The sequence below is a fragment of the Salvelinus alpinus genome, chromosome 5 (genome assembly GCF_045679555.1).
Source record: "Salvelinus alpinus chromosome 5, SLU_Salpinus.1, whole genome shotgun sequence".
NCBI classification, from domain to species: Eukaryota; Metazoa; Chordata; class Actinopteri; order Salmoniformes; family Salmonidae; genus Salvelinus; species Salvelinus alpinus.
The window spans coordinates 20426358-20438899 of record NC_092090.1 but is presented as its reverse complement, the minus strand read 5'-3'; the positions used below and the strand labels follow the sequence as shown (position 1 = coordinate 20438899).

The following is a 12542-nucleotide window of genomic DNA, read 5'->3' as shown; positions in this document are numbered from 1 at the left end:
GGATGCAGGCAGAGTGGGGGAGGTGAGTGGAGGGAGGGAAGGAGGGGTAGTGTCAGGACCTGTAAGAGGGACGGTGAAAGGAGGAGGGCAATTCCATTTTGATTACACAAAGTTGTAAACAAACAAAATGCATTATAAATGTGTGTGTTGCAGTGCTCTGTGTCCTGTGGTCTGGGAATCCAACGTCGGGAGCCAGTGTGTCGGAGGCTGACCTCAGCTGGACAGCAGGTGATGCTGGCGAGGAGGCTCTGCAACGGCCTCTCCTCTCCACCCCTGGTCAGGACCTGCCGAATGATCACCTGCCCTAGTGAGTACACACACACACTCATAGACAGCACATACACAAACACACACTCACACACTTGCACACACTCATACAAACGCATACACACTCATACACACACTCTCATACACAGCACATACACAAACACACACACACCACACATTCACACACATACAACCACACACATACACACACTTCCCATGTCAAAAATGTCTTGTGTTGTTCCGTCTGATGTCAGCGCTCCGTGAAGCTCAACTCTACAGAGATGAGACCAGATTAGAGATTCTGAAAGCATACAGTCTCTGCATCCCAAATGGCACCCTGTTCTCTCAAAATGTGTGTACTATATAGGGAATAGGGTGCCATTGGGTCCTGGTCAAAAGTAGTGCACTTGGAAATAGGGTGCCATTTGGGACGTATTCACTGTGAACATGCTATGGGTGAGTAGGAGTCTTAAATATGTACACTTGAAAGTGATCCAAAGTAGTATAGAGAATAGGGTACCATTTGTGATCCAGCCTCTGTGACCATACTGTACCTAAGTACACAGTCTTCGATATCTATATGTCTGGAAAGTGATTATCCATGAGAATAAAGACACAGGAACATGTTCCGTCCTTCAAAATGACTGTTCTTTATCAGGCCATCGACAGCTCCAGTTCTCACTTTGAATGTTTACATTTGAACCAACTAATCAAAAAATGTATATATCTACCTACAGTATATACATGTTATCTATGCCAACGTACAAACAGTACACCATTACTGACCGCAATCTACACACACACACGCACGCACGCACGCACGCACACACACACACACACACACACACACACAGTCTTGTACAGCTGACCTTGTGGGGACATACAATTCAGTCCCATTCAAAATCCTATTTTCCCTAACCCTAACCCTACAACTAACCCTAGCTCCTAACCCTAACCCTACAACTAACCCTAGCTCCTAACCTTAATTTTTAACTTAATTCTAACCCTAACACTAATTCTAACCTTAACCCTAAACCCCCAAGAAATAGCATTTGACCTTGTGGGGACTAACAAAATGTCCCCAGCTGGTCAACTTTTTGTTCGTTTACTATTCTTGTAGGGACTTCTGGTCCCCACTAGAATAGTTAAACACGTCCACACACACACACACACACACACACACACACACACACACACACACACACACACACACACACACACACACACACACACACACACACACACACACACACACACACACACACTGTAAGCCAACTACTGTTCAGTGCAGCCAAGCGTACTTCCAGAATGAAGAGAACATCTGAAAAGCATACAGAAGTAAGGTCAATGGTTGTTCACTGAGTGTGTGTGAGTTCACACTGTAAAGGAAATAGTCCACTCTCCTACGGTGTGTGTGTGTCCCAAAGTGTTCACTGTGTGCCTGATAGCTACCATCTCTCTGAACAGCCTCAACAGAGAGAGGACATACAATACATGATTGAGTGCCTCGCAAATGTCACAGCTACTCCTTAAAGGAAGTGTGTGTGTGTGCGTGTTTGAGAAACTGTCCTACCCAGCTGCTGCTTACGAGGGCCAGGGTCAGAGTGGGGTCATGGCGGGTGTGTGTGTGTGTGTGTGTATGTGATGAGCACGCATGCCCGTGCCTCTGTGCATGAACTTTCAACATGTCAGTATACTACATCTATAGATTCACAATAGGGTAGTGTGTATACTACACCTATAGATTCACAATAGGGTAGTGTGTATACTACATCTATAGATTCACAATAGGGTAGTGTGTATACTACACCTATAGATTCACAATAGGGTAGTGTGTATACTACACCTATAGATTCACAATAGGGTAGTGTGTATACTACACCTATAGATTCACAATAGGGTAGTTGTAACGGCGGTCCTCCTCCTCTTCATCCGAAGAGGAGGAGCAGGGATTGAACCAAGGTGCAGCGCGTTGAAATGACATGAATGATTTATTAAATAAACAAATCGAACAAACACGAAAACGAACTATACTTGAAAATGATACAAAATAACAAAACGAAAGTAGACAGACCTGAACAACGAACTTACATACAACGTGAAGAACGAAATGAACAGGAACAGACTACATGAAATGAACAAACCGTAAACAGTCCCGTATGGTGCAAACATCGACACAGACACAGGAGACAACCACCCACAAACAAACACTGTGAACAGCCTACCTAAATATGACTCTCAATTAGAGGAACGCCAAACACCTGCCTCCAATTGAGAGCCATACCAGGCAACCCTAAACCAACATAGAAACAGATAACATAGAATGCCCACCCAAACTCACGTCCTGACCAACTAACACACAAAACTAAACAGAAAACAGGTCAGGAACGTGACAGTAGTGTGTATACTACATCTATAGATTCACAATAGTGTAGTGTGTATACTACACCTATAGATTCACAATAGGGTAGTGTGTACTACACCTATAGATTCACAATAGGGTAGTGTGTATACTACACCTATAGATTCACAATAGGGTAGTGTGTATACTACATCTATAGATTCACAATAGTGTAGTGTGTATACTACACCTATAGATTCACAATAGTGTAGTGTGTATACTACACCTATAGATTCACAATAGGGTAGTGTATACTACATCTATAGATTCACAATAGTGTAGTGTGTATACTACACCTATAAATTCACAATAGTGTAGTGTGTATACTACACCTATAGATTCACAATAGGGTAGTGTGTATACTACACCTATAAATTCACAATAGTGTAGTGTGTATACTACATCTATAGATTCACAATAGTGTAGTGTGTATACTACACCTATAGATTCACAATAGGGTAGTGTGTATACTACACCTATAAATTCACAATAGGGTAGTGTGTATACTACATCTATAGATTCACAATAGGGTAGTGTGTATACTACATCTATAGATTCACAATAGGGTAGTGTGTATACTACACCTATAAATTCACAATAGGGTAGTGTGTATACTACATCTATAGATTCACAATAGGGTAGTGTGTATACTACACCTATAGATTCACAATAGGGTAGTGTGTATACTACACCTATAAATTCACAATAGTGTAGTGTGTATACTACATCTATAGATTCACAATAGTGTAGTGTGTATACTACACCTATAGATTCACAATAGGGTAGTGTGTATACTACACCTATAGATTCACAATAGGGTAGTGTGTATACTACATCTATAGATTCACAATAGGGTAGTGTGTATACTGTGTTTTGTGTTTGGAGATATTAGATGGATTGACTTCACCCTAACCGAAGGATTGACTCTCCCCTGCTGTCATGCTAGCCTCAGGTTGTGTCCCAAACAGCACCTTATTCCAAAAATAGTGCATTACTTTTTATCAGGTCCCATAGGGCTCTGGTCAGTACTGCACTATATAGGGATTAGGGTGCCATTTGGGATGAGACCTCAGAGTCTCAAGCACAAGGTCATGTTGCCTCATCCTTCTAGCCCAGACCTTATCTCATTCCCTGTTATCAAAGCTAATGATATCAAATCCACAGGATTAACTTGACCCAGATATATAGGGAGGGTGCTTCCCAAATGGCAACCTATTTGCCATATAGTACACTACTTTGGAGCAGAGTCCACATTGCCTCAGTCTAAGTATGACCATACAGGCTCTGGTCACTACATAGGGAATAGGGTGCCATTTGGTACGCTTACAGAGAGGGAGTTAGAGGGAGGATCCGCATGCATTGCCTCACAGTCTAAGTATGACCATCGGTCAGTACGAGACAGAAATTACAGCGATTGAACTGTACTGCTCTTTCGTGAGAGCTTGGTTTTAAGTGGAAAACAGGGTGGAAGATCTTGTTCTCTACTGATTGACTATTTTCTCATTTTAAGATCACTTTATTAGATCACTTTATTAGATCACTTTATTAGATCACAAGGTCCAACCGAAATGTGACTTCTGCTTTTAACCCCTCCAAAGACATAAATACACCCAGGTTTTGGAGAGGTGTGGGGAGCTGCCACACTGGGCGCCCCGGGGAGCTGTTGTTATGGGGGGTTAAGTGCCTTGCTCAAGGGCACAACGACAGGCAATGGCATCTGGGATTTGATACCAGCAACCCTCCGGTTGCCAGCTCACTTCCCGATAGATTTTTTCTGTCAGACCCAGGATTTGAACTGGCAACCATCCGGTTGCTGAGTTTCCTCTTTAACCGCTAGGCTAACTGCCGCCCAAATTATGGTAATGATAATGTAGAATCATTATTCCAAATCAAATCATTATCATAATGTCAGATATAATGTAGGTTTTATTTATAATATTTTGTGTTAGTTATAAGTTGTTTTATCCTTCTAAACCTTCATGCTATAGCCTATATTTGTCATGTGAGTAAATGACAATGGTTTAATTCACTGTAAGAGGTTGACCACTGTTATGTTCTCTCTGTCTCTCTCGCTGTCTCTCTCTCTCTGTCTATCTCTCTGTCTCTCTCTCTCTGTCTATCTCTCTGTCTCTCTCTCTCTGTCTATCTCTCTGTCTCTCTCTCTCTCTCTCTGTCTCTCTCTCTCTGTCTCTCTGTTTCTGTCTCTGTCTCTCTCTCTCTCTTTCTGTCTCTCCCTCTGTCTCTCTGTCTCTGTCTCTCTCTCTCTGTCTCTCCCTCTGTCTCTCTCTCTGTCTCTCTCTCTGTCTCTATCTCTATGTCTCTCCCTCTGTCTCTCTGTCTCTGTCTCTCTCTCTCTGTCTATCTCTCTGTCTATCTCTCTGCCTCTCTCTCTGTCTGTCTCTCACTCTCTCTGTCTCTCTCTCTGTCGCTCTCTGTCTCTATCTCTCTGTCTCTATCTCTCTGTCTATCTCTCTGTCTCTATCTCTCTGCCTCTCTCTCTCTCTCTCTGTCTGTCTCTCTGTCGCTCTCTGTCTCTATCTCTCTGTCTCCCTCACTCTCTCTCTCTCTCCCTCCCTTCCTCTTTCCCTCCATCCATCCTTCCCTTCAGAGCATAAGACAGAGATGAACCCCAGACAGCTTGTGAAGGAAGCATCCAGAATCAACCAGCAGCCCACAAAGGAGACAGGGAAGGAAGCATCAAAGGAAACAATCAAGGAGCCAGTAAAGCGTTGTCCGTTGATTCTAGGCTTGAGTCGTATCTACATCCAGACCCGGCAGGAGAAACGCCTCCACCTGACCATCGGCGGGCGTGCTTACCTCCTACCAAAAACCTCCCTGATCATCAAATGCCCTGTCCGGCGCTTCCAGGTTGGATCCTTTCCTCATGGTCTTTATGGTTGTAATGGATGAGAACATATGCCATGGCTGGGGTTTCCAGGTTGGATCCTTTCCTCATGGTCTTTATGGTTGTAATGGATGAGAACATATGCCATGGCTGGGGTTTCCAGGTTGGATCCTTTCCTCATGGTCTTTATTGTTGTAATGGATGAGAACATATGCCATGGCTGGGGTTTCCAGGTTGGATCCTTTCCTCATGGTCTTTATGGTTGTAATGGATGAGAACATATGCCATGGCTGGGGTTTCCAGGTTGGATCCTTTCCTCATGGTCTTTATGGTTGTAATGGATGAGAACATATGCCATGGCTGGGGTTTCCAACTATGACTGGACATGTTTATCATTTAAAATCACATTTAATTCTGTAGATTCATTCTGGCAATAGACAAATCTCCCTGAACAGCTGTTCTGCTCAGCTTGTCAGGAGGTAAAAGCCATTCCAGGACTCCAGTCTAAATTGAGAGGTTGGCCTCCTTAGCTCTTATTTTTGCCTTGTGTTTTGTCTTGTATGTTGCATCTAGAAATCCTACATCCGTTGGGAGAAGGATGGCCGCCCCCTGCCCAGCTGCAAGCGTCTGGGCGTCACCAAATCTGGTTCTCTAAAGATCCACAGCCTAGGAGTCGTGGACAGTGGGGTGTACGTGTGTATCGCCGGCCCCGCCTCAGACACATTCACCCTTAAACTGATTGGCAGCGACAGCAGACTGATCGACCGACCGGTTGAAAACGAATCAGACCCCGAACCTGGCCTAGACCTGACCAGGATTCAACCGCGATTCAACCCTCAGGACTGGGACCCCCAGGGTCTTCCTCACTGCCTCCCGTTTACCCCCAGCCTCAAAGGTCCCAGTCTGTCTCTGCTGCCCGGTGGTGTGGAGGCCTCAGTGCTGCAGGTGCAGGCGGGGGCCTCCGTGCTGCAGCCCTGGAGCCTGGAGGAGAGGGTGAGGAACGTGAGTCTGCAGGCGGAGATGGGAGAGATCAGCCAGGAACAGGCTTCTCAGATCATCTACACTCTCATCACAGAGATGTCTGGAGTACAACAGGCCTCCACAGAGCAGTGGAAAGGGACCAAGGAGGAGACGGGGAACCCAAAAGGTAACGTTTTGTTACGATAGAAAATAATCCAATACAATAGAATACAACTTTTTCCCTCCAAGGATGTCACCGTACCAGAATGAAAAACACCAAACACCATGTGTACATCATACACATTAGAAACAGTTACCCAGGCACACCATGCTGTACATTGACACATATAGGATAGAAACACTCACATTCATTCATAATGAATCTGCAAGTGTCTGAGAAGATTTTTTGCATAATATAATATACAGTATTACATAACTTTTTTGTATAATAGTTATGTAATGTATGCAGTTACCATGTCGTTTCTAAGCAAACACCAGGTAGTTAGTGGGCTGTAGAATAAAGTGTAATGCTAGTTTTCACTCAGAGGGCTCTATTCTCGGGCCGGCGTTAAGGCAGCACTAGTGTCAAACGCACGTTAGTTTACAATTTTATAATGGAAATTCTGGCACACTGGTATTTTCCAGCCCTAACGCCATGTTTGGCAATTTACCTTTCTTATGTCAGCTCACTTGTGCTCAGATGGGCGGGTGGAAATATTTGAGGCGTGTCCTTAAAAACATGATCCAAAGTGCTAATTTCAGGCAGTGCTGGTAGGGATATTTAAGACCAACCAAAAGCTGGTTTCAGCAGTAACGCAGATGGTTATGACATGACTTTTGACAGCAGAAATGCAGCCTATCCAGCCGTGACGCACACTGCCCATATGAACATGGAACAAGAGTAGCCTGATGTGCTTTTGGAGTCTGAATACTTCCTATTTTGAAACATTAAAAACGTGTGTTTTTTCCCATTTCGTTTTATTTGGTTAAAAACCAAGATTAACCTCCTCCTCTCAATGAAGCCTTTTTTTTGTCTGCCAAATGCAGTCGTGAAGCAGTCAAGACTGTCGATAAAGGGTTTGGCTCCTGAGACCGCTTGGAAATAAATCTTAATCACCAAAGCTTTATTAAAATGTAAAGTTTGAGAGGAGTAAAACAGTGAGCTGACATTCCCTTTTTATCTCTGCATTGTAGGCAGCCCACATTATTTTAGTACGCAGGTCACGTTTTGAACGTACGTAAAAACCCCTCCGTGATGTAGAACCCAAGACCTCCCTTAGGCCTACTATAACGAAGGCTGGTTCAACAGAAATGCCTGTCTGTTATCCTGATGGTTTTATGATATCATTACATTCTACATGTATTTATTGTTGTTGTTGTTTAAAAAAAAACATATTGCTTGTTTTTCGTTACATTTTATTACAACCAAACAAATTAGAATGATTCACCTTCCTGGTTTTATGGTGAGAACGTTGGTTCTACGCTTGCAATGCAACTTCTGGAGATGTGTGAATGTGATCTTATCTGTTGGATGGTTCCAATTATGCTCGTTAAACGTAGGCCTATTTGGGAGCAGAATAACCCTGAGTGGACATTCTCCCTTTATTTATATTGGATTTTAGTCCAGCTACTGTGAAAAGTTTGGATTTGTGTATAACCCTCCATAGTCTGCGTTGTTTTAATATGATATGGCCACAGGGAGACATTATGGTGCCTGTAAGTGTTACATAACCTATTTAAAACAAGTTGTTGTTTGGTTTTGTTTAGAATTATATTAGAATTATAAATTATCTTTTTAGGCCTCATCAATAATGAATTTAATCTAGCTTATTGGCAATGTTTTTCGTGTCCGTGCTCAGCCATAATGCAATTTACTGTAGGTCTAGCCTCTATATCAGTGTGAATTCTATTGAAGCCATGCAATTACTGAGAACAATGTGGACTACAAATGGGTTCAAGTTAACCAATTTAGGAAAGATGGGATAGATAGTTCTACATTTTGTTAATTTGTTTCTGTAAGCCATTTAACAAACTATAACGGACTAACATTGGAATTTGAGTTGATTCCAAGGCAATACATAAAAGACCGTAAATACACAATCTGAAGAAACCACATATGTGACCGACCGTTTTGATTTGGTCTTATGTAGCAAAATTGAAATTGTGTTTTTTACATTGGATAAAAGTATAGACTCAGAGCTGGAAAATGGCATATCATACACTGCATTTGAGGAACAATGGGAAAGTAATTCTGCTTCGAAAGTTGTTAAACTTGTAACCTCACTTTTGAGAAAATGGCCCTTGAATGTTTTGGTAAACCTACTGGAGAGCTCTTTGTCTACACCCATTCAGCATCGTTCAGACCCTCTTAAGCCTTAGCCCCACTCATCTCTTAAAGGATTCACATGTTAGACCATGTACTAAACAACCAAAGATTTCAAGACTAAAGGCTGGTTTATATTACGTCTATCAACAGTTGTCGTAGTAACATCATGAACATTCTATTGCCGTCTGACAAATTTGTCGTCGTCATTAGGAAAAAGAATACACACAAAAACTACAGGCTGCATGACGTCAGCAGCCTGGTTTGTCCAAAATAGCATAACTACTGTATTTTAACACCAATAAACCCCCCCGTTTAAAAATAAATGTAGCAAACGAGGCAAGCAACTTTCTAAACAATGCTTTGGTTCGTTTCTAGTTTGTTAGCTAACGTTAAGTTATCTGGCTAGCCAGTTCAAATAATGACCAATAATATACAGTAGCTGACAGCTTCTTCACTTTAGTTCATTTGTCTTTATTATTACTGGAAAATAAACTCACAACAATATCATTATTTACAAGTTAATGGCGAGCCAATTACTGAAAATAGCTTTGTGTGACGAAGTCAGTCGGCATTTTACCGGAGAATTTTAGAAGTTGAACACTGTCTCGTTGGCCTAACGTTATATGCTAATTTGACTTTGGTGCAGGTCAAGTTCTTCACATTACCGTCTCTGGTAAACACGTACCATATCAAATAAAATCTATGTTTATTTCTCACATGCACAGAATACAGAAGGTGTAGTGAAATGGTTACTTGGATAGTGGAGTCTTTTCTTTAGACATGTAGCTAGCTAGCTAGCTAAACAATGAACCATAATCCCAACTCATAACATGACTACCCTTTATGAATCTGCAGGTAGTTTACCAACCAGGTTCAATGTTAGTTAGCTAGCTAACATTAGGCTATAACTAACAATGCAAAATGCTCTGAGATACAAATAATATTACTACACAGATCATACACGTAACGTTAGCTAGCGAGCCAGCCAGCTAACATTAGCTAGCTAGCTAACAGAAAGCTTTAACTTGAAATGAAAAATACTTTCTGATCAAATTAGAAACATATAATATCTGAAAATGTAGCTAGCTATACTATCTTACCCGTATACATGGATGGACGCTTCTTATCATGTTTCAGATAAGACCCAGATGCAGACTGTCTCAAAGTAACAATGTTTATTGCAACAACAGTGGCAAAGGTACAGCACAGCAGGCAGGTTCAGGGTCAGGTCAGGCAGAGGTCGGTAATCCAGAGTAGTGCAGCAAAGGTACAGGACATCAGGCAGGCTCAGGGTCAGGTCAGGCAGAGGTCGGTAATCCAGAGTAGTGCAGCAAAGGTACAGGACATCAGGCAGGCTCAGGGTCAGGTCAGGTAGAGGTCGGTAATCCAGAGTAGTGGGGCAAAGGTACAGGACGGCAGGCAGGCTCAGGGTCAGGGCAGGCAGAAGGGTCAAAGCCAGGAAAAACTAGAAAACCGAAACTTGGACTAGACAGGAGCAAGGGGAAAACCACTGGTAGGTTTGAACGAACAAAATGAACTGGCAACAGACAAACAGAGAACACAGGTATAAATACACAGGGGATAATGGGGAAGATGGGCGACACCTGGAGGGGGGTGGAGACAAGCACAGACCGGTGAAACAGATAAGGGTGTGACACTTCTCCCTCTCTGTCACGGATGCCATAGTTGCCCTTAGTTTGAAGATGTAATCTGGAGACAGGTGTTTTATACAACAACAGCCTTCTGTGTGTTCTCTTTTTGACTCCCTCTGCATTTTTGCAATCAAATGCCTGAATTTTCTCCATCTCCTTAGTTATCATGCTCTAATTCCACCGGGCATTCTACTGATTTCAAGACTTGGTCCTCCAGAAAGTGGAGGGCAACACTTTTGCAGTTCTACTACGTGATATCTTTCATATAAGCCATGTTAGAAAGGATTACCTACACATGCTGACCAGCTTATGTTATAGACAGAAGTGTGCTACATGGCAGACCAATCCCAACTCATCTCTCGACATGTCCAGCCCAACCATTATCTCAGCCAATCATGGCTATGAAGGTTCCTGGCTTTTTCCGTGGCTAAACCAACTAGGCTCGTAATTTAATAATTGTATTCTTATTTACCGATGGCATGCAAGTGTGTTATTAAGACACATGAAAGTTTACATGTTCCAGAAGGCAATTCTGGCCAAAAACTGATTTAGATTTTTTTTAATGTTTGCGTTCAAATGCCTCTCCTGTGAAGTAGTGACGTGTGACATATGCCTAGTTTCCTGAAATGAGTCACATATTTTGCCATGGAGCACATTCTGATTGGCCAGTGAGGGGCCTCGAGACACCCACAACTTGTTTATTCAGCGAAACCCAGCCCCTTTCGCGCCAATGCCAACAAGTGTGCCGAGAATTGTGATAGTGAAAATAGCAGAACTATTTCTGACACACCCCTGAACCTATAACACTACCGCCTGCGTTTAGATTTACCATTCTGTTAGGTTTGTTCAAATAGAGCCCAGATTGTCAGGGCAGTAAAGGAATACAAGAAACAGGATTGCGTATTCAGATTAAACATTTGCAGGCGCTATATGGTGTTAGAGTTACATTTAAAAATTGGGTATTCATAGGACAGATACTTTCATAGCTAAATAAAAAAGACAAGTTCTTTATTTATGTTCAGTTTATATACAGGAATGAAACCCACAACTCATCTATGACATTACTAGTGCATCAAATGTGTTTTTATCAAGGTTGGGGGTCAATTCCTTTTCAATTCAGTCAATTCATTTTCAATTCAGGAAGAAAAACATAAAATTCGAATTCCAAATGTTCGTCATAGAGCATTGAGATGTGGAATTTCAGTTTACTTCCTGAAACGAATGAATGGAAATGGAACTGACCCCTACTGTAGTTATTATTTAATCTGCAACATACAATGTGATACGATCTCATATCTCAATAGACCGGACACCAAACTCGTCAGAGTGGTCAGCTAGTAGCTTCAGGAGACCAGTGATCATCCGACAGAGGCAGAACCCCCTGATGGCCTTCCAGAGGAGTCTGAACATCAGTGTTGGCCAGACAGCCTTCCTGACCAACGCCACGCGGCAGCTGTACCTGCTCTGCCCCACAGAGGGCATCCCGCAACCCCAGATCACCTGGACCAAGGACGGAGTAGAGCTGCAACTAACTGACAGGTAACACATACAGTAATACACAAATACACACACAACACACACACACACACACACACACACACACACACACACACACACACACACACACACACACACACACACACACACACACACACACACACACACACACACACACACACACACACACACACACACACACGCACACACACACACACAGACACACAGGTACACGTACACACACATAAATAAGACATGCCCATTAGCTTTATGTTATCCTCTATTCTCACTCCTCTTTCCATAATATAGTGCAGCAGCCCTCTGAACTATGTGGGGTATAGCTCAGGCCTGCTGGGCTTGGCTTGGCTTTGCCCTGGAGAGAATACTGATTGTAGCTATGCAGGATCCCTGTGAGAAGCTATGGAAACTGTTACTCATATATCAGAGAAAGGAGAAAGGACTCGGAGCCCGCTGTGAATGTTCTGTGTTCCGAGTCCGCCTCAGATCATGGTGTGAAATTTACAATTTCACCTTCCGGACCCTGTTGCTAAGTCTCACTCCTCGTCCTCAAGTCTTCCTCCTCCTCCTCAAGTC

General features: G+C 42.8%; 1 protein-coding gene across 1 annotated transcript in view; it reads left to right on the top strand.

Moving 5' to 3' along the window:
* adamtsl3 (ADAMTS-like 3) overlaps positions 1 to 12542 on the top strand; it is a 236604-nt gene that overhangs the window by 190154 nt on the left and 33908 nt on the right. The window contains exons 20-23 of the mRNA XM_071400865.1: positions 154 to 307; positions 5277 to 5536; positions 6087 to 6660; positions 11756 to 11990. Coding sequence (XP_071256966.1) covers positions 154 to 307; positions 5277 to 5536; positions 6087 to 6660; positions 11756 to 11990 — 1223 coding nt within the window. The remainder of the gene's footprint in view (positions 1 to 153; positions 308 to 5276; positions 5537 to 6086; positions 6661 to 11755; positions 11991 to 12542) is intronic.